Here is a 23,422-nt window from a genome sequence, read left to right as displayed (position 1 = left end):
GGACTAAGTTCAGCGAGTCATCATAAAGAGGCAAAAGCAACAACAACGCAGGAAGTGCTCAAAATACGAAGTTCTGGTATTATTCAGAGTAGCATAAGCCTGATAAGTGATGTTTCAAAGGGAAAGGATTTTTTTTTTTTTTTTTTTTTTTTTTTTTTTATAAGGTTAAGTGCTCACGGAAGAGATTGGTTTTCAGCTGTTTTTTGAATGTTGTCAGGGATTCTGCATTCCGGATGAGGGTGGGGAGAGCGTTCCACCAGCATGGAACTGTAAATGAGAATGTTCTGGAAAGTGATTTTGTGGCTTTCTGTGATGGAACCACGAGACGTCGCTCGTTGACCGATCGTAGGTGTCTGGTAGGGATGTAGACTCGTAGGAGTGAGTGAAAGTAGGAGGGAGCTGAGCCTGTGATAGTTCTGTAAGCAAGCGTCAGTGCCTTGAACTTGATGCGAGCAGCTAGAGGTAGCCAGTGTAGAGAGATGAACAGAGGAGTGACGTGGGCCCTCTTGGGCTCGTTGAAGACAAGACGAGCTGCAGTGTTTTGTGTGTTGTTTAATTTAATTAGTGATTCTACATTTAAATATGGATGATTACAAGTTTGGGGGAAATGCGATTAATCACAGCAAATTGTGTGATTAATTAGTTAATTGTTTTAATCGATTCCCAGCCGTAATATATATATATATATATTTTTTTTTTACATATTGCCCCTTTCTTACATTTGAGCCCCTGCCCCTGATGAACTCTTTGCACTTCCCTGGAGGTTAGTGAAGTAAAATAGGCTATGCAAGTTAGTCATCTTTTAAACTAATGAAAAGTTTCATTTGGAATGAATATGTTCAAAATGTCTACAGGATAAAATAAATGAAAGTACTGGTTACATGATGATGTATCAAAGTGCTAAAGTGTGTTACAGAAAAAAGATCAGTAGTGCAGGTGCAGGGAGGGAAGAGTTTCATTTTTCCACTATCAATTTCTACCTTACAGCTGAAAATTAACACAAAAGAAAAACAAATAACAATAATCCTGTCCTAATCCTGTTTGTGACCAGTTCAAGGTACGTGCTGCAATAATCATGCCTACTGTTGATGGTATGTCAAATTTGTATGTCTCAAAATGTCCATTTCTATCCACAAAACTTGCCAGAAATCATGGTTTAAGGGGTAATTAAGAAAAAAATTCTTCCAGGGGTGCATGCCCCCGGACACCCGCAAGCGGCTTGGTAACAACCTCCGGCACGTAACAGCACCGCTGCTGGAAAAATTTATAGGGGAAACACTGCATGTGACATGAATGCGTGAACTGAACTGAGCTCGTCACAGCTGGACTGCCTGTTATGATGTCAAGGTGATTTTTAATGTTCATAAATTCAATTAGGCTAAAAATAGCCTAACTGTTACCTTTATCTTATGTTAATCAGCACCTGGCCTGTCTAAAACCTTCTAGATTTCTAGCCATTCCACCACTTTTTTTAACTGCCAACTAATTTCCCCAGCTAATGGGAAGGATGGCCGGTTTGATAAGCTAGGCTATTGACACTATTAACGTTTTTTTCTCATCATCCTTTTATTTTTAATATAATTATGTTTCTGGGGATGGGGAGTATTTGTGTGTGAGACTGTGTTCGTTACCTGTTGCCCCTTGGTGACTGATTTCGACGTCCATCTTGCAGACGGTGCAGAACAAGTCAAGTCAAGTCAAGTATATTTGTATAGCGCTTTTCACAATACAGATTGTATCAAAGCAGCTTCACAGTATTAAATTAAAATAATACAACAAGGTTTGTTTCTAGTGGAATTTATTGATTGATAAAATTGTATTAAATATCCCCAAAATATCCCCAACTGAGCAAACCAAAGGCAACAGTGGCAAGGAACCGAAAAACTCCATCAAGTGACCTAATGGTGTCCTAAAACTCCATCAGGTGACCTAATGGAGAAAAAAAAACCTTGAACACATGATGAGGTAGCCTGGACATCTGGAGGCAAGGCCATCTCTCACGATAGCGGTCTAAAAATCTTTGTGTTTTCCGAACCTTTTTTTGTGGCGGTTCAGCCATGGCATGAAAGCCTAGGCATCTTATTCGGCCAGTCTGGCTTGCTTGAGGCACTGAATTGACTTCAGTGCGAAGCATGTGGATTGGAGGGGCAGGTGGGCGGCGGGTTAAAATGCAGCGCTCTGATTGGCCGAAAACTTTTCACTCCACTTACAGGCTGTGGCTCAGCAGCAGAATCAGCGCCATAGATTGCATAGAAACTGAAACTGGCGAAATGTGAGAAGCAACAAAATGCGTACCTAGAGAGCAGCGAATCGTACAAGCGTACTTAAGGGTCAAAATGCGTGCCGAGTACGATAAATGCGTACATGTTGGCAGGTCTGTCTTATTAACTTGGACGTCTCCAAATCGACACCCAATACCTTTATACTCTAGCTCTTGCTTCTTCAGTCAACAACTGGCCGAGTTTTCTTACTCTAACTTATTTCTCTAAACTAGCTTACTTCCTGCGCAGGAATAATCGACAAACAGACTTAAGCAAATGTTCTTTAAATGCTTTAATCATGGCCCGGAAGAGTTCCCGAGCAGTTCTCAGGGAATCTCTCCCAAGAAGAAGCAAGGCCGGAGGATCTCAGACAAATTCCATTGAGAATCCCACCAGTGAACACGAATACAACAGTTTTTATAGAATAAGGGGTATGGCAAAATGGCATACATCATTTGATTGGTTCTTTTTAGACAAGCCCTTCTGTTGCTAGGTAATGCTTCCTTCATAATCACAGGGTTTCAAACCTAGTCATCTGTCTAGTTTCATTTCCCCTATTTGTTATTTTTACACACACATACTCAGTCACAAGTCTTCTGAAAGGGCACACATACATAGCCAAAGAACAGAACATTTTAATACATTCAGCCGTCATAGGCAGCCGTGCACGAGCGCAAAACCTCACAACACCTAGCCTGGCTCCGCCCTCCTGCGTACTTCCGCTCAATTTTATTTCCCTTCAGTACTACGTCTGGGATTGTGGTGTATTCTTTGGTTTTCTCCGATAATTTTTTTTGCCGGTCCAATCAGCGAACAGAGGGAGTGGCTGAGAACGATGACGTTGATGTCATGCGTTAGTTTGAGTTGTAGTTCAGTAATGGCAGCGGAGAAAGATGCGAGCGAAGCCATTCGGTCTGTTGTGGCAACACTGCCGAATATCCAGAAGTTAAAGCCGGAGCAAGAACAATCTTTGCTGAGTTTTGTTGGTGGCCATGATGTTGTGGCACTCCTCCTCACGGGGATCGTCACGACCATACGTTAGTGATTGTTTATGGCAGATCCAGAGTGACTCTGGGCAGATCCAATAGTTTTAAACTTCAACAGAGTACCTGCCTACAAGGAAGTTAACGCTTGTCAATGGAGAGAGGCCAGACTCTCTGTACAAATGAAATATATGAGAGTCTGGTAGAACCAGGCTACACAACACCCACCCCTGTCGGTGATTGGTTGGAACACTATTTGTTTTGGTTTTGAGTGGTGGTAAAAGCAATTGTTTTTGTGTGCAGATATATGATTATAAAACTCTTACGCCCGTTTCACACATACTCTGTTTGCAGTGCATATGCAGTGCGTATTTTTTCCACACCCATGTTAACAGGTTAGAGCTTTCACACTGCACGCGGTTGCAGTCTGTCGATCCGTTCCAGTTGCGGTGCGTATACAGCAGTGCAGAGATCGTTTCCGCACCGAGTCTATTATTGCTGTGCTGCAAATGCTGAATTAAAGTGACAGCGCATGTTTCGTGGTAAAAATGTACACAGATTGACCTGAAAATGTAGTAATTTCACCATAAATACGTTTAATTAATAAAATATAGTAATCTCACCATAAATGTATTTCAATTAAATAAATAAAAAATTCACAGTCATCATTTTACTTTAAGACCGGGGTAAAGCAAGGAAAACTACAATTTACCTCAACAAGGTGACATAATGATCAACACTCGTCTCATTCGTGGAGGTGGACAAACAAGTTCTTTGTGACATGCAAGATTTATTGTATTTAAATTTAAATGCAAAAGAAAAGGCATGAGAGTCGGCTGTTTTTGTCAATTTTAAGTTTTAATTTAAAATGTTTGCGATTAGTTCATGGTTAAATATTTTACCACTTGCTTAAGCAACTTAATATATAAATCTGTATAGAAGAAGCCTAATGCACTGAATAATACGTTGTTTAATTGTGTTTAAACGTGAATGCGTCTATTAAAGTGTGTATATGTGTACAAAGAGAATCGCAATGCTGACAAAACTTTTTAAAAATAAAAGTTGCTGATAACTTCTGGATTTGAAATACAAATAGTGAATAAATGTGTTTGTGGTACAGCCGCGGATCAGTTACGCACTGCAAACGCAGCATATGTGAAAGCACTATAGCGCGTGCTGCTCCTGCACCGCATGCGCATGCGTACCGCAACACGCACCGCATAACACACCGCATACACACTGTACACGGAGTATGTGTGATACGGGCGTTACCGTTATAAAGACGGGCGTTATAAAGTTTTGTCTGCATTGCGATTCTCTTTTTATTACACATATACACTTTAATAGACATATTCACGTTTAACCCTCTGGGGACCAAGCTGTTTTTGGGGTCGTTGAGATGTTCTGACATGCTCTGACATTTGTGCTTTTTTCAGTTATTTATAAACATGTTAATGGCAAAGGTGTAAAATCACTCTATATAGCACAAACAGGCCTACCATAATATGCGAGCAACGTGTATGTAGATGTTTGTATTTTTAAGAGAATAATGTTTATGCGTGGTTTTTGGAAAAAATTAAAATGAAAGTTGCTGAATTAAGACCACAAAACACATATTAAATATCTGTCCACAAGACTTTTGATTAATTGATGTTGTCCCTTTGAGTTCTAGCTTCAAAATGATCTGAAAATCATCCTGCCTAATCTTTCACATAAAACACAACATTGATTTAAACATTGTAAAACAGTTTTTTTGTCAGAAGAGGTTTATGCGTGGGAGTGGTAATGGGTCATCAATATTAATGAGATTCAGACCAGGGGTGTGACATAGACGCTCCCCCAAGTGCTAATGGGCCATTCAAATGTTTTGTTTTTCAATCTGTTTTATTGTAATTTTGTAAAAACAAAAGGTATCTCACAGTAAATGCTTATGCTCCGTTGATTTGAGGAGTCTGCAAGAACAAACAACTTGAAACCCCATCTGGTTGGCTTAGCTTTCATGTACTGTGTCATACCTGTGTGTGCTTTGCATGCCACCATTCTTTCATCCACAGCTAAGTTTCTTCTAGGATGATAGATGGATTTACAAGCATGACGGATAGTTTCCATGAGAGGTTTGACTCTGAAAAGACGGTCATGTTCAGGTGTGCCCCTCTTTCTGTCATTCTCCTTATCTGCATCTGGGTGACTCATGTGCACATTCCATGAAATGGTGCGGTATCTCTCTCTTGCCATGATTGTGGCAGGAAAAGGCAAAGAGAAAAGACTGTCTTGCCGCCAGTAGTCCTTGATGGAGCTGACCTTCACCATGGCCATGTAAAACACCAGCCCAATGTAGCGGTACATCTCACTGATGCTGACATCAGTCCATTTAAATTTGCGCCCCTTTGCAATTGCACCAGCAGCCTGAGCATTGGTGTTGTGGCACAGAGTTGAAACTGCATTCTCAGAAAAAAACATTTTGAAGAGAGTCTGGGGAGTGTGTGTGTCAGCAGAACTCAGCTGTGGTCCAAGTTCCCGGGCAGGCAGGAATCTCAGAGTCTGTGGAACCATATCAATGTCAGTCTCTGTTTTCCATGACAGAGTGGACTCCTTGTTGCTCGTCTGAATGTTTGTCTTGGCCCTCTTTGCCACATTCCTAAAGGTTAATAAAGGTTGATCAAAGTACTATCAGCATGTCAGGGCAGGGCAATCAGCATGTTGATAAAACAAAAAATATATAAGCTCTTTTATATTAACATTACCAATCAATAATTGTAATATTGTGCATGCATAACACATTTTTTGCAAAGCCACAGTAGTAGGTAAAAAAATAGTAGATAAATATGTACTTACTCTTTTTGATTTCCGTTGCTGCGTGTCCTGCGAGTTGCAGTGGAAGGCGAGAGTGAACAAGCTACATTCCTTTTAAAAAAAGTTAAAAACTGTTATTATCATATATTTTACAGAGTACTATTCCAGCACATGCATAACTGATGGACATTTAGCAATGCTGATAAAGCAACACAATATAAGCTCTTTTATATTAACATTACCAATCAATAATTGTTATATTGTGCATGCATAACAACACATTTTTTGCAAAGCCACACAGGCACATATAGGCTACATTTGTATCATCACTAAGTACTGTATATAAACAAAAATGTAACTAACATCTGTAAAATAGTAGGTAAATATGTACTTACTCTTTTTGATTTCCGTTGCTGCCTGTCCTGCGAGTTGCAGTGGAAGGCGAGAGTGAACAAGCTACATTCCTTTTAAAAAAAGTTAAAAACTGTTATTATCATATATTTTACAGAGTACTATTCCAGCACATGCATAACTGATGGACATTTAGCAATGCTGATAAAGCAACACAATATAAGCTCTTTTATATTAACATTACCAATCAATAATTGTTATATTGTGCATGCATAACAACACATTTTTTGCAAAGCCACACAGGCACATATAGGCTACATTTGTATCATCACTAAGTACTGTATATAAACAAAAATGTAACTAACATCTGTAAAATAGTAGGTAAATATGTACTAACTCTTTTTGATTTCCGTTGCTGCCTGTCCTGCGAGTTGCAGTGGAAGGCGAGAGTGAACAAGCTACATTCCTTTTAAAAAAAGTTAAAAACTGTTATTATCATATATTTTACAGAGTACCATTCCAGCACATGCATAACTGATGGACATTTAGCAATGCTGATAACATAAAACATATGTAACATCAACCAATCTCCCAAAATAAATAATAAAGTCATACAGGCTCATATTATTAACACTAAGTATAAACAAAATGTAACTAACATCTGTAAAATAGTGGGTAAATATGTACTTACTCTTTCTGATTTCTGACTGTGTTGCTAAGCGCACTCCGAGTTGCAGGCGGACGTAGTGATGACGCTACATTCCTTTTAAAAAAGTTGAAGAATATTATTACATAAATATAACTATAGTAGAATTAGTCTATAATGAATAACTGATGTAAATAATTTTAGACGCGTGCAATAAGCCTATATGCGTGTCAATGGGCGATTACCGGAGAGGCACACCGCAAACATTAGCCTAACACATTTGTGCACTTCATTAACTGGGTATATTTACACATTTCAGCACATTTACACACATTTACAACTGATATTTGCGAGCATGCATCGTTAATGATAATGAGGCAGCATTTATATAGTCAAAATATAATCTAAACACCTACTAGGCCTACTTTCTAAATTCTATCTTTCATACATAATGATCTAAACATATCATTTAGGCTACACATACAAATACAAATTTCCTAACCAAGGGGTGTAGCATATGTACACAAAAAAAACAAAACAAAACATTTTTGACGTTGAAATGGTACGAGATATTAAATTCATGGTATAGATATGCACTTTCATTAGATCGTGTTGAATATAGGTAGATATCAAATGTCAATACTCTGGATGGCAAGTCCACCCAGTATAATATGTAAGCTCATGTTTTGAATAGCTTGTCAACTAATGCAAGTAAGAATAAATACTTACTCATCCGAAATTCTATCCACGGCTGGATCAAGACGCTCTTCAAAATACAAACGGTCGTCATCAGAGTAGTCGCGCTCCTCTTCTGATGAAAATCTGGACTCTTCGTCGCTAGTATCCAGGACGAACTGAAGGGCTTCCGCACCGGTGTACCGTGTCATCTTCCCAACGCGCAGGTGACTGAATGATGAAACTTGAAGCTTTTAATGCATTTGCTTGGGGGCGTTTACCTGTTTTGCATAGACGGCTTAACACATTATCTTATGAATAGCGCGCTCCGTGAGTAGGCGTGAACGAATTAAAGTCAATGAGCTCGTAATGAGCTCGACTGGAATCGCTCTCTTTTTAGACAGATTACAGAAGCTGATAATATTTGTTTTTTATATAAATTACTTCATTTAAAAGCTGCGATCTCAAGCTTTATGCCCGTGGGTCTGTTTGCCTGTTTGACTGAATTTTCGCAGAGTTATAGATCATTTTCGAACGCGTTTCAAACGGGAGTTCACTGACAGAGAGAAGGCAGAAATCGCATCATGTTAAAGTTTCTTTATTTGTCAAAAAGCAAAACACTTTATTTTTATTGTGAATATACAGAAAAAAAATAGAAACTGAACAGGATCGATTGATGTATTACACGAAAATGAAAGATCAAAATTAACAGAGCATTTAGTGTTTATTTTCATTGCTAAAAAAAAAAAACGAGCAAAACGCGCGGGCGCGTTTTTGGTCCCCAGAGGGTTAAACACATTTTAGACAACGTATTATTCAATGCATTACTTTTATATAGATTGATATATTAAGTAGCTCAAGCAAATGGTAAAATATTTAACCATGTGCTTATATTAAAATTGCAAACATTTTAAATTAAAACTTATAATTAACAAAAACAGCAGACTCTCATGCCTTTTCTTTTGCATTTCACGAGTTCACACTTACAAATAAGTCAGATAGAATAAAAGTGTATTTGGCGTGCTGTCCGAGGAGAGGGCTCCGGACTCAGTATTCGGCCCGAACTCCCCGTATTCCTGGCTGTAAAAGATTGAGCCAAGAGTGAGGAGTCGGGGTGGTGAAGGGATGCTGAAAAACTGTCAAGGAATGTTAAGTGAGTTGACAGAGTGAATATATATATGCTTCCTCTCATGCTGATAGGGTTGACATAATTGTTTGATGACAAGTAGATTGGAATGATTATTTGAACGTGCTCCTCCCGAACTTTGTTTATAAAACATAATTTCACGAGTTCACACTTACAAATAAGTCAGATAGAATAAAAGCGTATTTGGCGTGCTGTCCGAAGAGAGGGCTCCTGGCTCGGTTTTCGGCCCAAACCCAGAGTACTCCCCCCACCAGTAAATTACACTGTAGTAAATTATACTGCTGCGGCAGTGGACAAGTTTGGACGGAGTAACAGGGCTCCTGCGGGAGCGGAGTAGATGACACTGCTGCGGAAGTGGAACAAGTTTGGACGGAGTGATGGAACTTCTGCAGGAGTGGAGTAGATTAGCTGTAGTAGAAGGACTTGGTTGACTTGCTTTTAACTGACTGGAGAGTCAGTTGGGTGGAAAAAGAGGGTGATGAGGGTTCATTGGGCTTCTTTGATATGGACGCGGTTTGAGTGGATGTAACTCTTGAAGGCTTCCGATGACCAGCGGCCAAGTTATTGGATCTGCTGCTGAGAGAGGCCTTTTTGAGCAGCTGTGGTTGCTGCGCCTATGCAAAAAGAATGGCTGGAAAAGTGTTCTGCTGGGATGCCTGAATGGAGCAAAACGGATTTAACCCTCTGGAGACATTTGTGCTTTTTTCAGTTGCTTATAAACATATTAATGGTAGAGCTGTAATCGGGCCTTAAAAGTTCGGCCCGAAAAGGCCTGAGCCCGACAGAGTTTGGCCCGAGCCCGACAAGTACATTTTGATTGACAGCTTTTTAAAAGCCCGAACCCGTTTACAGCCCGACTGTCCAAAAGGCCGTCTATCAGCAGTGATAAGAGTGTCGGAGAATAGCGCGGACACGCGCTTCACACCGCGAGCCGCCACACGCACCACTCGGCGGAAAAGGGAGAGAAAGGAAAAAAGAGACTGCGCCGCACGCACACAGCTTTGTCTTTCGTAAAAAAAAGGAGTAATTTATACATTTTTTAACATCATTTATTCATGACTAACGGAGGCTAGAGGCCACTTGGAAGTTGGAACAAAGAAATAAAATAAGTCCTCCAGAGACCAGCCTCCATTTCACCTCCTCAAGATCCATTTTCACGCTAATCTAAACACATCACCTGACCGCTCATTTACCACGCAACCCGAAGCGCGAGCCCGAGCCCGGCCCGAGCCCGTGTAAAATAATAGAAATTAAGACCGAACCCGACCAAACCCGTCGGGTCCCGTCGGGTCCCGTCGGGTTCGGGCAAAGATCTTCAGCTCTAATTAATGGCAAAGGTGTAAATTCACTCTATATAGCACAAACAGGACTACAATAATATGTGAGCCACATGTATGTACATGTTTTCATTTTTGAGAGAATGTTTATGCGTGGTTATCGAAAAAACTAAAAATTAAAATTTTTGAAATAAGACCACAAAACACATACTAAATATGTGGCAATAAGACTTTTGACTTATGGATGTCGTCGCCTATAGTTTTTTCTTCAAAATTATGTGAAAATAGTCTTGCTTTATCGTTCACATAAAACCATACATTGATTTAAATTGATGTAAAACAGGTTTTGCTTGGAAAGCCAATATGCGAGGGGGCGTGAACGAGGAGTGGTTTACACCTTAGAATACACCCACTCTGCATAATTAGCCATTCACTCAGGTGTGACACTGACTGAGCCACAATGCAAGGACAAAAGATATATTTAGAAGAAGACTTATATTGACCATTTAAGATTTTGCTTACATCTATCTTGTAAATATGTTTTGCTATTTTATTAAAATGGTTACAATTACAACAATAATTACAATTTCAACAATATTTCAAGTGTACTCTTTCTTTGTAAAAAAAAATGATTATAGGCCCTACATTTTATCTATGTATTCATTAGTTTGAATATAACCAACATTGGAACAGCTAACATCTTAGTTGATGACTTTATTTTTGACAAAAATAGTATTTTATATATAGAAATGGCTAAACAAAAGCTTATTTGATGTGGCAGTATATTCTACAGTAAAAACTGTACCCAAATCTGGTCAACAAAATGTTGTCTTTCATATTTCGTCTGACTGTAACGTTGTTTTCATGAAATATTAGGGCATATTGTTAATTTGCAGTTTAATACGTTGCTTATACAAATAGCCTACATTTTATTTCAACATTCAGTCGATGTTTACTTATCTCAGTATAGCAATACAGTTTGCTAAAACATCGTCATTCATTCACACACGCGATTTAAATTTAAACTGTCTTTGCCAGCTGTGGTAAACAGCGCGCATTCATGCCGTTTATTCATTCATAAACAGAAACCCACGTGAAGAAATTCACGTGAGAAGGAAAAAACTTACTTGTATTCCTCAGCTCGCTCCTCGATATACCCGCACTTCTGAGGGACATTTTCCATTAGTATTATTCCTCACAGCGCTGCAAGACGGTGTAAACAAGTAATGATCTAAATAAACTTGTGTGTTTTCTCGAGCTGATGTGGGCGTTCACAGGATTGCCTCAGCCATTTGCGTTTGAATAGCGCGCGCTCTCCGTGGGCGGGGCCGATTATAACGTAATGAGATGAGATGAGCTCGACTGGAATCGCTCTCTTTTAATACAGATTTCACAAGATGAGAATATTTGTTTTTTATATAAATGACTTCATTTAAAAGAAGAGAATTCAAGCTTCATGCCTGTCTGTCTGTATGTCTGTTTGACTGAGTATTCGCTGAGTTATTGTTAATTTTCGGACGCGTTTCAGAATGGACTTCACTGGCAGAGAGAAGGCAGAACTCGCTTCGTGTTTATTTTTCTTTATTTGGCAAAAAGCACAACACTTTGTTTTTATTGTGAGTATACACAAAAATAATACACATTTAACAGAATCGATTGATGTATGAAACTCCTATGGAAAATCAAAGTCAACAGAGTATTTATGAGTTTCTTTTACACTAATAAAAAAAAAGCGAGCTGGTATCGCCGGCGATACCGTAGACCTCAGGGGGTTAAGGTGTTTTTGGAACCAGAAACGTGCGACGGGGCGGTTGGAGTCGTCTGCGAAAAGTGGGTCAGAAGGGGGATTTAGTCTGTGAATTTCTGAAAAGCAAGTAGGCTGAGAGAGTTTGGTATGGTTGGATTGATGACAGATTGAAAATATATATGAAATGGCCTTTCCTGGTTTGATCTGTCTTACTTTGCTTAATGAAGTAGGAGATGGTTTCGTTGTCTAGCACTGATAGATCTGTGGTTGTGGGGTGGATTTTTGGGTTAAAGCTAGAAGTGATGGTGAGTTCTGAGCATCTTATAAAACCAAAAAAAGCCAAAATGAATATTGCGTCCAGTGTGCGGGCAGTGTTGGTGGAGTGGTAACCTCTGCGGAGGGTGGAGATGCATTTAGTGAGCATGTCTAACGTTATTGGTTGTCTGGCATCTGGGCGGGTGGGTTGGTTTTTTTGGATGCCTTTGATGAGCATTGATGTCTGAGAATTTGCTATATCTGTGGAAGGTGAACCAAAAAGGAGTTTGTGGAAGATTTGGATTCCGCTTAGATAACCCTTGATGGAGCAGGCTTTGGGGTTCTTGATGATGTTGAGATAGGATATGAATGAAGTGATGGTGAGCAGAGAAAAATTGGGAAAAGGCAGGTTGTATGTGAAGGGAAAAGACTTAAAACACTTCCAAGCGGTTAAGTAGGATGGGAGGGTGCTGGGTGAAATGGCTTGAAGAATGGAATTAAGAGAGGCATTGAGAAGTGGTTTCAATGGGTGGTTTATGGGAATATCAGCTCTGAATAGTGAGGTACTGGGGTTGGGAATGGGTCCACATCTGGTGCCAGCAGCTTGAATTTCTGGAAAGCAAAACGAGAGAGAGAGTCAGCTATTTGATTTTTGGACCCGGGAACATGTTTTGCAGTTAAAATGAACTGATTGCAAGCTGCGATCCAAATGAGGCTTCTTAGGAGAGGCATTAGTGCGGGGGAATTTGAGCGGCCTTTGTTGATGCAATGCACAGTTGCTTCGTTGTCGCAGTGTACTATGATGCTGTTAGTTGACCATTCTTTACCGCTACCACTAAAGGATACAACTCGAACAGCGCTGAGGATGATGAGGAACCATGTAGACGCGAACCAGGGTAATACCCCCCGAAACCAATGGCGGGAGCTGCGTCGGTAAACAGTTGAATATCCACGGGGAGAGAAACAAGATCATTATAGAAAAAGGACAGGCCGTTCCATTGTTTAAGGAAGGTTATCCATAAACTGAGCTCATTGCAACATAAAGTAGTTAGGGAGATTTGGTCCTCTAGCGCGTGAACTGATGATGCAAGGAAGAGGAGATGTGAGATGAAAGGGCGGCCTTGCGGGATGATGTGCATCGCAAAGTTTAAGTGGCCAGGCAGAGATAGTAGCTCTCGTTTAGAACAATTTGGATTTTCTAGGAGGGTGGATGCGACCAGAATAATCCTGTCGATTTTTTCCTCGGGCAGTGAGGCCTGGAAGTTAACTGTGTCCAAATGAATGCCCAGAAATTCGATGGATGTGGCTGGACCCATGGTTTTGTCTTGGGCGATTGGAATCCCAAGCTGGCATTGCAACATCAGAGGACACCTCTGCATACAGATTCTGAGGAAGAATTCCCCAACGCACCCAGAATTGAATGAGTTGCATCAGCTCTTCTGGGGTGCCTGTGTAAAAATAGAAATCTTCAATTATATTTAATTTTCAGAGAGTGAATTATTACTAAAAGTCTGTTAAATAATACAATACAAAATAATATAAAACATTGTGTGGTTTCAGAAGACTTATGAATATACCGTAGTGTACAAATCATATGGAGTACTTTCATGGTGTACATACCCTTTTTGGAGTCACTATAATCGGGGCAAAACATTTTTTGTTAAGAATGCAAAATAAATGGGCACTGGGCAGTGGTTTAAAGTATTTGAGTAAATGTATTTATTCTTACCCAAACTTGTCAATAAGTCTACTTTACGCAAATGTGAGTGCATTAGCAGGTAGTTTCTGAATCATAAGCGTTTCATATATGAGATGAGGACATATGCTGCCTTCACGTGCAATCGGAAATTTCCAACTTCCCACTTCTAAAGTCATGATTATGAGCTCATCACATAACATTTTTGACACGAGAGGGTATTCATGTCCAATTTTTTAAACTAGGAAACTAGTATTTACGTTAATGTAACATGGACGCTGAGGCAGCATTAGAATCCATATGCGGAAGTTTATTGAAAATATAAAACAACAAACACGTGGAAACAGGCAGAGGGTTGATAACAGTAAAGCAGTCCGATCTTTCGACAATCCAAGGGATAATCCAAGAGACGTTAGTGAGAAACCAGGCAAAGAAGTCAAACCTTGAGATCAGTCCACACAAGCAAACAATCCAGAAAGGGAAATCCGTGAAATCAATGGTCAGAGAACTAGGCAGAATCATACACATGCAGACAATCAGAATATCAGGAAAAACGCTTAGTAATGGCCGGTTCAGATTACACGTTTTTTTATCTTATGCGATAGTCACTGTGTCAGATTACACGATTTTGACTCCTAAAATCGTGTCGTGTCGTGAACAAGAACCATGTCAGACTACACGTTTCTTCCAGACAAGTCATCGCGTGTCGTCTTTGAAGACGCGCGTGAAGGCGAAACTAGTTGCGCCTGACTTCCGGAAACGAACGTAAACAATGGATGAAGTGGCGATTTTCCTATTGGCTGTCTTGTGTTCAGAAAGAGATACAAAAAGAAAACCCGACAATGGACACGTTCCTGGATTGCACGAAGAGGACAGTATGGACACACACACACACACACACACACACACACACACACACACACACACACACACACTTAAACTCACATAACACACACACACACTCTCTCGCTCGCTCGCTCATTCACACACACTCTCTCGCTCATTCACACACACTCTCGCTTGCTCATTCACACACACTCTCGCTTGCTCATTCACACACACTCACGCATTCTCACTCGTAACACACATACATAATCACACTCACACAAACAAGTTTCTCTATAGCGAAGTACAATTTAATGAATGATTAGTTAGCTTAATGCTAATTCCAGTCAGTTACTCACCGCGTTGCTGAAGTAATTCTGCTATTTTTCGCCAGCATTTTTCTTTTTGAATTCTGTCATGGTACTCTCTCGATGAAACATCATACAGGCAGGAGTACTGTTGCCACAGCTCCACGAACCTTTCCTCCATTTCGTAATTCCACTTAGCAACACCATCGTCTCTATTTCGTTTCGGCATTTTTGAAAGCTGTGTATGGAAATGCGTCTGTGCTCCTATTGGTCAATGTCACACGTGATAGAACCCGTCGTGGAGGACCGGAAAAAAAAATTAAACATGCTAGTCTTTTTGTCGTGGTGTCGTGAAGCATCGCAGACGCAACGTAGGCTGTCGCCCGCTATGACACACTATACGAGATGAAACGATCGAATCTTGCGTCCCGACGCCCGTTGTCGTATACGAATTCCCACGACACTCTAAGTCAAACGGATCGTGGCAAAATCGGGCTAAAAACGTGTAATCTGAACCGGCCATAAGGCAGGTTAAACTGGCAATACTTCGCGATGTGAAAGCACATGGTCACAGCTTAAGTAGTCCTAAACAGGAAGTGAATGTAGAAGCAGCAGAGGGAGCGCTCAGTCAGTACTCGGGTGATGGCTCCCTCTGCTGGCTTGGCATTACAGTTAATCCCGATAGCACGTAAAGGCAGCAATAGCTGCAGCCAGTGATGAGACCCAAACCAGCACGCCCACTTTACTTAATTTTACTAAACTTTATTTTATTTATCTGTTATACTAAAGAGACCTTTTTGAAGGATATTGGGACTTAAGTGTTTGTAGACATTTAAGAGGATGCTGTGCCGACCATGATTTATTGCAATATTGAGGTGTTCAGTTTTATTTCGACTTTAGAAAATAAGCGTGATTGCGGTCCACACAAATGAACGGTTTATTGTTTTCCACTGTATGTTTCTTAGGTGTTGAGAACTAATGCATCTTAGAGTCTACATATAGTACAAATACTTAAAGGGGTAGTTCCCCCAAAATAAGAAAATTCTGTTATAATTTACACAGCATCAAGTTGTTCCAAACCTGTATGCATTTCTTTCTTCTGCTGAACACAAAATAAGATATTTTGAAGAATGTTGGTAACTTAACTGTTGATGGGCCCCATTGACTTTCATGGTATTTTTTTCTCCACACTATAGAAGTCAATAGGACCAATCAACAGATACCCATATTCTTTAAAATATCTTATTTTGTGTTCAGCAGAAGAAAGAAATGCATACAGGTTTGGAACAACTTAAGACTAAGGGCCCTATCTTGAACCCAGCACAATTGACTTTGTACACCGACGCATGTATCATTCCTATTTTGCAGCCGCGCACAGCGGACTTTTCCCTCCACAGACGCACGTCGGTAAACTAGGAAATACACTTGCGCTCCCCGGGGCGGTTCAGCGCAAAGAGGAGGCGTGTTCCGGCGCAAACGTTCCCTGATGTTATTTTGCAGGTTTAGAAAACAATTCTGCCACTGACCAGGAAAAATCTAGTCTAAAGTCAGTGGCGCATTGCACATGTTATTCATATGCTTTTTTAAGGGCGCATGCTTGGCAATAATCAATGTAGCGAGTACACAACGCGCATGCACTTTGCTTATCTCATCTACACACAGACGCAGCAGTTCAATAATGTCACTTCTCTGTCTTTTACGGCCCTAACGAGAACGTCGGTCTCCTCGGCTGTGAACCGCTCCTGGCGCGCGCCTGGCAAATCCGCCGTTATAATAGCAATACGCTATGAAACAAGCGCGCCTGCTCTTAAAGGGAATGTGAGATGTCGCTCTTATTGGTTTATTTCACGTTACGCCCAAACCACACCTATGAATAATGAAGCTACTTCAGACCAACCCATTTTAGATTTGCGTCGGGCACAAGAGTCATTTATCCCACCGGGATAATAGCAACAGCGCCTAAGACCCGCCCACAAAGTTACTTGCGTTTCGCGCTTTATACTTGCGTTTCAGATCATAAAAATAGGGCCCTAAGACTTTTACTCAAGTGATGTTAGAATTTAAGTTGTTTTCATGTACTTTCACTTAAATGTGGTTTTAAGGTATTCTTTACATCTCTGAAAATGGGTTTGTACAAGTTAAGGTTAAACATGCTTCATAATTGTGTATTAGGGGTATTTTCTTTTTACCTACCATTTTCAATGTACTGATGAAAGAAACCAGTTATCTTGAATGTGTCCTCCAGACTAAAGCCACCATAGTCTTCATCATCACTGTCAACTGTTATAATTATATATAATTCTGTCGAGGATCATCTAAAAAAAAGCAAAGCAAAAAAATACTATACATCCCATCTGATTAAAACACCTGAATTAGGGTTAATGGTGACAAATTAAATTAACTAGATTACCTAGCCAAGATTTATCTAGAACATACTGTATCAATTCTCTATTTAAACCACACAATGCAATTCATGGATGAAACGGTATATGGTTTAAATGCAACAATACCTCTGGCTCAATAAAACTTGGAAAAAGGACATCAATCAGGGCAGGCCGTTCTTTGATCATGCGCAAGACTCCTGTGTCTTTTAACCCCAGTCTGATCTGTCGAATTTGCTTTTCCCTCCGACCAATGACCTGAATTAACTAAATTGGGATTATTTAATGATGTAAAATATGTAATCTGTAAAAATGGTCACTGAACAAAAGTAAATAAACAATGAATCCAACAATGAACAAATGACTGAAACTGTACTGTACTTTTTGGCTAAATTAAACCTCACCTCCAAGTAGACAAACAGACAACGGACGGGCCCAGTTAGTCATTGGATTTTTGTAAAATGTCAGTATTTCTCTCTCTCTCTTTGGGACTTTTATGTTGATCCATCTTTGCCTCAAGATCTGGCTGATCCTCCACTTCTTGCAATAGAAAACTTCTAAATATGTAAGCAACACGGTTCAAATCAGGCTCAGTTCTCCAGTCTGCAAAAATGTGCATATGGTTATATCTGTAGTATTAAATTATTTATGCAGAAAAAATTTAATGTTAATTTGCAAATTGCCAGACTTTCAGTACCCTCACTGCTGAATTTCAAATCTCCGCTATCTAGTCTCCTGCTACTCGTCCCTTCAAAAGCAGGATCGTGGCGCTGCTCTCTACTGCTGCTGCTATGACTCTTTTCTGAAACCTGCTCTTCATGCTCCTGTCTGCTGCTACAGGTCTCTTCTAAAACCTCATCACTGAATTCAAGATCAATAATCTCCTGCCTGTCACAGTTTTTACCTCTGCTGTTTTCGTCTCTTTCAATTCTCTTCTCTTTTGCTGACCTATTTTTTAGTTATATGACAAAAAAGAACATAAAATTAACTGTGAAAATGTAAGTTCAAATCAGGCTCAGTTCACCAGTCTGCAAAAACATGTTTTCTTGATTCTTGTGTTTAGCGGCACATGTTGTATACAAGAAAACTAGGGATGCACCGAAACCACTTTTTCCAGAACGAGTCCGATACCTTGTACTACAATTTTTGGTACTCTCCGATACCATAAAACCGATACCTGTATTTTCACTGCATTTGTAATTTTTAAAATGTATTGGTACAGAAACCAAAAGAATATAAATCATATTAGTTGGCTTAATTTGTTAATGTAGGGAAGAGTAATTAATTTGTTAATGTGAGAGTGCACGCGATGGTAACCGAAAGATGGTGAACTATGCCTGGGCAGGGCGAAGCCAGAGGAAACTCTGGTGGAGGCCCGCAGCGGTCCTGACGTGCAAATCGGTCGTCTGACCTGGGTATAGGGGAGAAAGACTAATCGAACCAATATAGTAGCTGGTTCCCTCCAATGAATCCAAGCTGGAGATGGTGGGGCCAGTGCAAGTCACCACGGGTACACAGCACAATAAGAACTGGGTGCTGGGTGACTCAGGTTCAATATGTCTACTTGTTGCCAACAGTGGTGGTGAAGTTGAGTGTCAGCCAATCGGATGCCGAAGCCGGCGTCCAGGGAAAGGGGTGCTTAACTCTTGGTGTCGGGTTCAGTATGACCTTATCTACTTCAACGCGGTAGACAGGATGGATCGCCTTGTTGTTTGTGGAGGGATTGTGCTGCTCTGCTGCCCTAATGGTACAAAGCTTACTGGCCTGAAAGCTGACTGCGGATTAGATGGGGTGAGGTGGTCTCCTGAGCCTGGGGGCTGCAGCGCCTTGTCTGGTTTGCACCTCTTCTTATCCATCTACTTGCTCCCCGGTTATCCCTTAAATAGGGCAATGTTTAACATTGGTGGTTGGTGCAGTGAGGGTGACATTGCATCTGACCACCGTAGGCGGAACACTCGGTTGCCAGGACTTTGAACAGAAGTAACTATGACTCAGAATATGACTCCAACTTGACGCCTTGGTACACCCTGGAGGGGGGTTAATCTCTCCACAAAAGAAATATGAGAATGTCCAATAATAGAGAATTCATCCCGGATGGGCCAACACCCGGTAAAACAAGGTGCCCGGTAGGAGGTTCTGGATTGGCTTCCTATGGCGCAGCAAGATCCCCTCGCAGTCCTCGAGCCAGGGATTGTGTAGGCGGCAGTGGCTCACTCGGTAACCAGACCCTTGCTACGGATTTCGGATTAAGATAATGCTCTGTGGTTCTGACTCGCCTTAGACCGGGGCAGTCAGTTGATGAGATGCGGACAATCCCCGGAAGGAACCAGCTTGGTAGCACGAGTCCAGCCAGAGACTCCCTGAGTATAGGGCAACCCATCGCCACCCCCCAGGAGGACCTCCGCCAGGTCCTCCCAGCGAATGAGGCGCAGGAGGGGTCCCGGGGTGGTGATTTTATTGCCACTCCGGGACTGCACCTGTATCGGCAAACACTTGGACGTGGCTGCAAAAGCACTTTGCAACCCGTCATGGGAACGTGTCTGTTAGATACAGTTGTAGCTTGTGTGGAGAAACCTCTCACCTGGGACAATCTATTGCTTGCCATGTCCCTAAATGCAGAAGGCCGAGGAGGTCACGACAAAGAAGGATAAGGTGTGATGGATGCGAGGCGACCTTCTGTACGGTGAGAGCGCGGAGTATACATGAGCTGCACGTCCACCCTAATATTCGCTATGAGAAAAGAATCTCAGAAGGATGAAAGAGGAGGGGCGGTTCTGCCATAGAGCAGACGGATGAGGAGGCAGGGGCTCAAGCCGCTTCGATGGTCTCGGAAGGAGCTACCCCAGATTTTGTTCCTACCAGTCTGAAGAAAAGTCGTACAGTGCTAATTTCCAAGACCTCAGATCCAAGAGCGGTGATGGAAATTAGCAGCTGGAGGCCGATCACCATCGGGTCTATGGTCTTAAGGCTCTTCACTAGGGTGGTTAACAAACGAATGCAGGAAACGTGCCCTAGCCCCGGGTGCGTGGAGAATATCGAGGTACTGCAGGGCCTCATCCGTCACTGCAAAGAAGAGCGCAGCCAGCTTGCAGTGGTATTTGTCGAATTTGCACAGGCTTTCGACACCGTCTCCCATGAGCACATCCTGTCAGTTCTTGGGCAGATGAACGTGGATCCTCACTTGATAGGTCTAATCCAGCAGATCTATAAGGACAGTATGACCCACGTCGAGGTCAAGGGTGGGACCATCCCTGATATTAAAGTGAGGGTTGGTGTTAAACAGGGAGATCCAATGTCCCCTCTGCTTTTCAACCTGGCCTTGGACCCTCTTATCCAAGGTCTCGAACGCAATGGCAAAGGATACAAGGTTGCAGGTCTTTCAGTAACTACTCTTGCTTTCACTGATGGCCTGGTACTGATAGGAGAATCTTGGAATGATATGGCGCACAACCTACTCCTGCTGGAGGAGTTCTGTAGGACTACGGGCCTATGCGTTAACCCGAAGAAGTGTCACAGCTTCATGGTCAGGCCCTGCAGAGGTGCTTTCACGGTGAACGACTGCGCCCCATGCGTTCTGGGGGGCAAGGCCCTGCAGCAAACAGGCATCGCTGATACTGTGAAATACTTAGGTATTAAGTTCAACCCCTAGGGGGGGGGGGGTTGACAAGCCTGACCTCGAGGGGGCGCTTGACGATTGGTGCCGGAAGATTGGGACATCGCTCCTTAAACCCTCCCAAAGGGTGGTTCTCCTTAATCAGTACGCCGTACCTCGGCTATTCTACCAAGCCGACCTCTGTGAGGTCAACGACCTTGTTCTCCAGCTGATGGGACAATTAGAAGGTTTGGGACAATTGATGGGACAATTAGAAGGTTTGTGAAGAAGTGGCTGCACCTTCCACAGTCTACCTCTGATGGGCTACTTTATGCAAGGAACCGGGATGGCGGCCCGGGGATCTGCAAGCTCTCTCGACAAATCCCATCCATTCAAGTGAGGAGGCTCTTCAGCCTCTCACACTCCACGGATATGATGGTTCAGACGGTAATGGATAACTCTCGCACATGATCCAAGTTTAAGGAGGCGTGGCGGAGAGCCGGTGGAAACATGGACAACCTTCCATCCCTGGGGGGGGATGGCTCAAATGCAAGAGTAGACACCACCAACCCGTTGACAAGCCACCACCAGGTGTTTCCAGTCCTGAGTGACTGGAGGAACGACAAATTCCTAAGATGGGCAGGCCTACCGACTCAGGGGGTGGGGATACTTGGCTTCCACCGCTCGTCCGCAAGCAACGCGTGGTTGGGAAACCCTGTCGGGATTACGGAGAGACATTACATAGCAGCCCTCCAGCTAGAGTTTCAATACAGGGGCAGGAGCAAGGCCAGGGCTGGCTGCAGGCGCTGCTCATACGGGTTGGAGTCATGTTCACACATCCTTGGACAATGCCCGGCTGTGCGGAAAGCCAGGATTGCCCGGCACATGAATCTGTGCCGTCTCCTCTGTGCCGAGGCAGAGGCTCACGGGTGGGAGGTCCGCCGAGAATGAGAGTTCAGGACCCTCCAGGGGGACCTGAGACGACTTGACTTGGTGCTAATCCGTGGTTCCTCTGCCTTGGACATTGATTTAACGGTGCGTTACAAGTATGCTCCTGACTCTCTTTCCAGAGCAGCGCAGGAGAAACTTGACTACTACGGTCCCCATAACAAGATGATGGTGCGGGAGTTGGGAGTGAGGGAGGTACAGGTCTTCGGGTATGCCAGCCCGTGGCCTGTGGCATACCGGGAACTTCAGGATATTGACGGCAATTGGTCTCAACAGGGCGAGGGTTAAGTCTTTCAGTAGACTGATGAGTCGGAGGACTCTCCTCTACTCGTTGGACCTGCTGTGGACTTTTCAATTGTCCCAGAGAGCCTGAAATAAGTGGCGATAACATGACTTGAAAGGTTGATGGAAGGTGTGATAAGGCTGGAAAGATCAATTGAAGGATTGGAGGACCTAGGCCAGAAGGATCAACTTGGAGGCAGTTGAGGAAGGTGCGGACTGGCTCAGTGCACGTGTGTAGCATTGACATTTTTGGCCAACCACAGTGAAGGGATTACGTTCAAGATGCCTGACCTTGATAGAGTTTTAGAGGAGGGAGATGCGCTATATGTCGTCATTAAATTGCAGCTTATTGCTGAAGGTAGGTTTAATCGCAACCATCTTACTATGGAGGAAGTACCGTCTAGTGTTACATCGTTTAACCGGACACACAATGTGCTGAAGTCAGGAGTGATGTTTGGATACCTCAGAGCCACAGGGACCCCTGGCACTGAAGAGTGGTGGATTCCTCTCACCGAAAGGCTACAGTGTCTCTCCACAGATGTCAGTCATGCTTTGCTCCTTGTCGCTCCAGAGTGTATTGCTGTGTTCAGAGACAGATCTGGAAGGTACGGATACTTTGATTCTCACTCGAGGACTGCAGCAGGATTGCCCCATCCTACTGGCCATGGAACTGCTGTCATGTTGACCTTCACCCACCTGAGTGACATGGCAGACAGAGTTCTCAAGATCTTCCAGGGTCGTGGTGATGAGACCAGCTATGAATTCATGCCTGTATCATTTGAAACAGAGCAACAGTCTGTCCAACTGCCTTCAACATCTGTTTGTGAACAGGTATCACAAGTGATTTCAGCTCTACCAGAAACAGTAACAAATTTACTGAAAACCAAGATGTGGTAAATAGAACAAATAAGCACAGGAGAAAAAAATAAATGCATAAAACATTAACATTTTCAAAACAACGTGGAAAACTTGAGGGCACAACATCATCTTGTCTCATAAGAAGAAATAAGAAAAAGGGATTATGACAGAAATAAGTATGTCGGCTGTTTGCAATACCAAACAAAGAAAAAAGAAGTCATTAAGGAAAAGTATCATCAGGATCCTCTTTTCAGAAACAAAAAGAAAGACTATATACTAAGGAGATACAGAACAGATACTCTCTTCCAGAAGAAGATGAAAGACTACATGAAGAAGAGATACAGCACAGATGCTCTCTTCCAGAAGAAGATGAAAGACTACACGAAGAAGAGATACA

General features: G+C 42.2%; 2 protein-coding genes across 3 annotated transcripts in view; one reads left to right on the top strand and one right to left on the bottom strand.

The window, feature by feature from the left end:
* Positions 1 to 23,422, top strand: part of LOC309496068 (E3 ubiquitin/ISG15 ligase TRIM25-like) — a 136,583-nt gene that overhangs the window by 97,105 nt on the left and 16,056 nt on the right. The gene's annotated exons all lie outside the window — the stretch shown is intronic.
* On the bottom strand, positions 5,116 to 8,487 carry LOC309496072 (uncharacterized protein). 2 transcript variants are annotated; one of them, XM_082166026.1, is made up of 6 exons: positions 7,764 to 8,487; positions 7,080 to 7,151; positions 6,786 to 6,854; positions 6,433 to 6,501; positions 6,080 to 6,148; positions 5,116 to 5,882 (listed from the first exon to the last, which is right to left on the bottom strand). In XM_082166026.1, exons 1-6 carry the CDS (start codon positions 7,919 to 7,921, stop codon positions 5,129 to 5,131), a joined length of 1,191 nt encoding a protein of 396 aa, XP_082022152.1. In that variant the 5' UTR covers positions 7,922 to 8,487; the 3' UTR covers positions 5,116 to 5,128. The 2 variants fall into 2 exon arrangements, with proteins under 2 accessions (XP_082022152.1, XP_082022153.1); XM_082166027.1 differs by lacking the exon at positions 6,433 to 6,501 and having other exon boundaries at positions 7,764 to 8,484.

Source organism: Leuciscus leuciscus (genome assembly GCF_965113295.1).
Source record: "Leuciscus leuciscus genome assembly, chromosome: 4".
NCBI classification, from domain to species: Eukaryota; Metazoa; Chordata; class Actinopteri; order Cypriniformes; family Leuciscidae; genus Leuciscus; species Leuciscus leuciscus.
This window is presented reverse-complemented; position numbering and strand designations above follow the sequence as displayed.

Bases quoted from the DNA above. Each gene is read 5' to 3' on its own strand.
- LOC309496072 (XM_082166026.1), bottom strand. From the start codon at position 7,921: ATGACACGGTACACCGGTGCGGAAGCCCTTCAGTTCGTCCTGGATACT. The intron at 6,502-6,785 runs GTTAGTACATAT...TTTTTTTAAAAG, and splicing joins AGCAACGGAAATCAAAAAGA to GAATGTAGCTTGTTCACTCT. The intron at 5,883-6,079 runs GTAAGTACATAT...ATTAACCTTTAG, and splicing joins AGCAACGGAAATCAAAAAGA to GAATGTGGCAAAGAGGGCCA.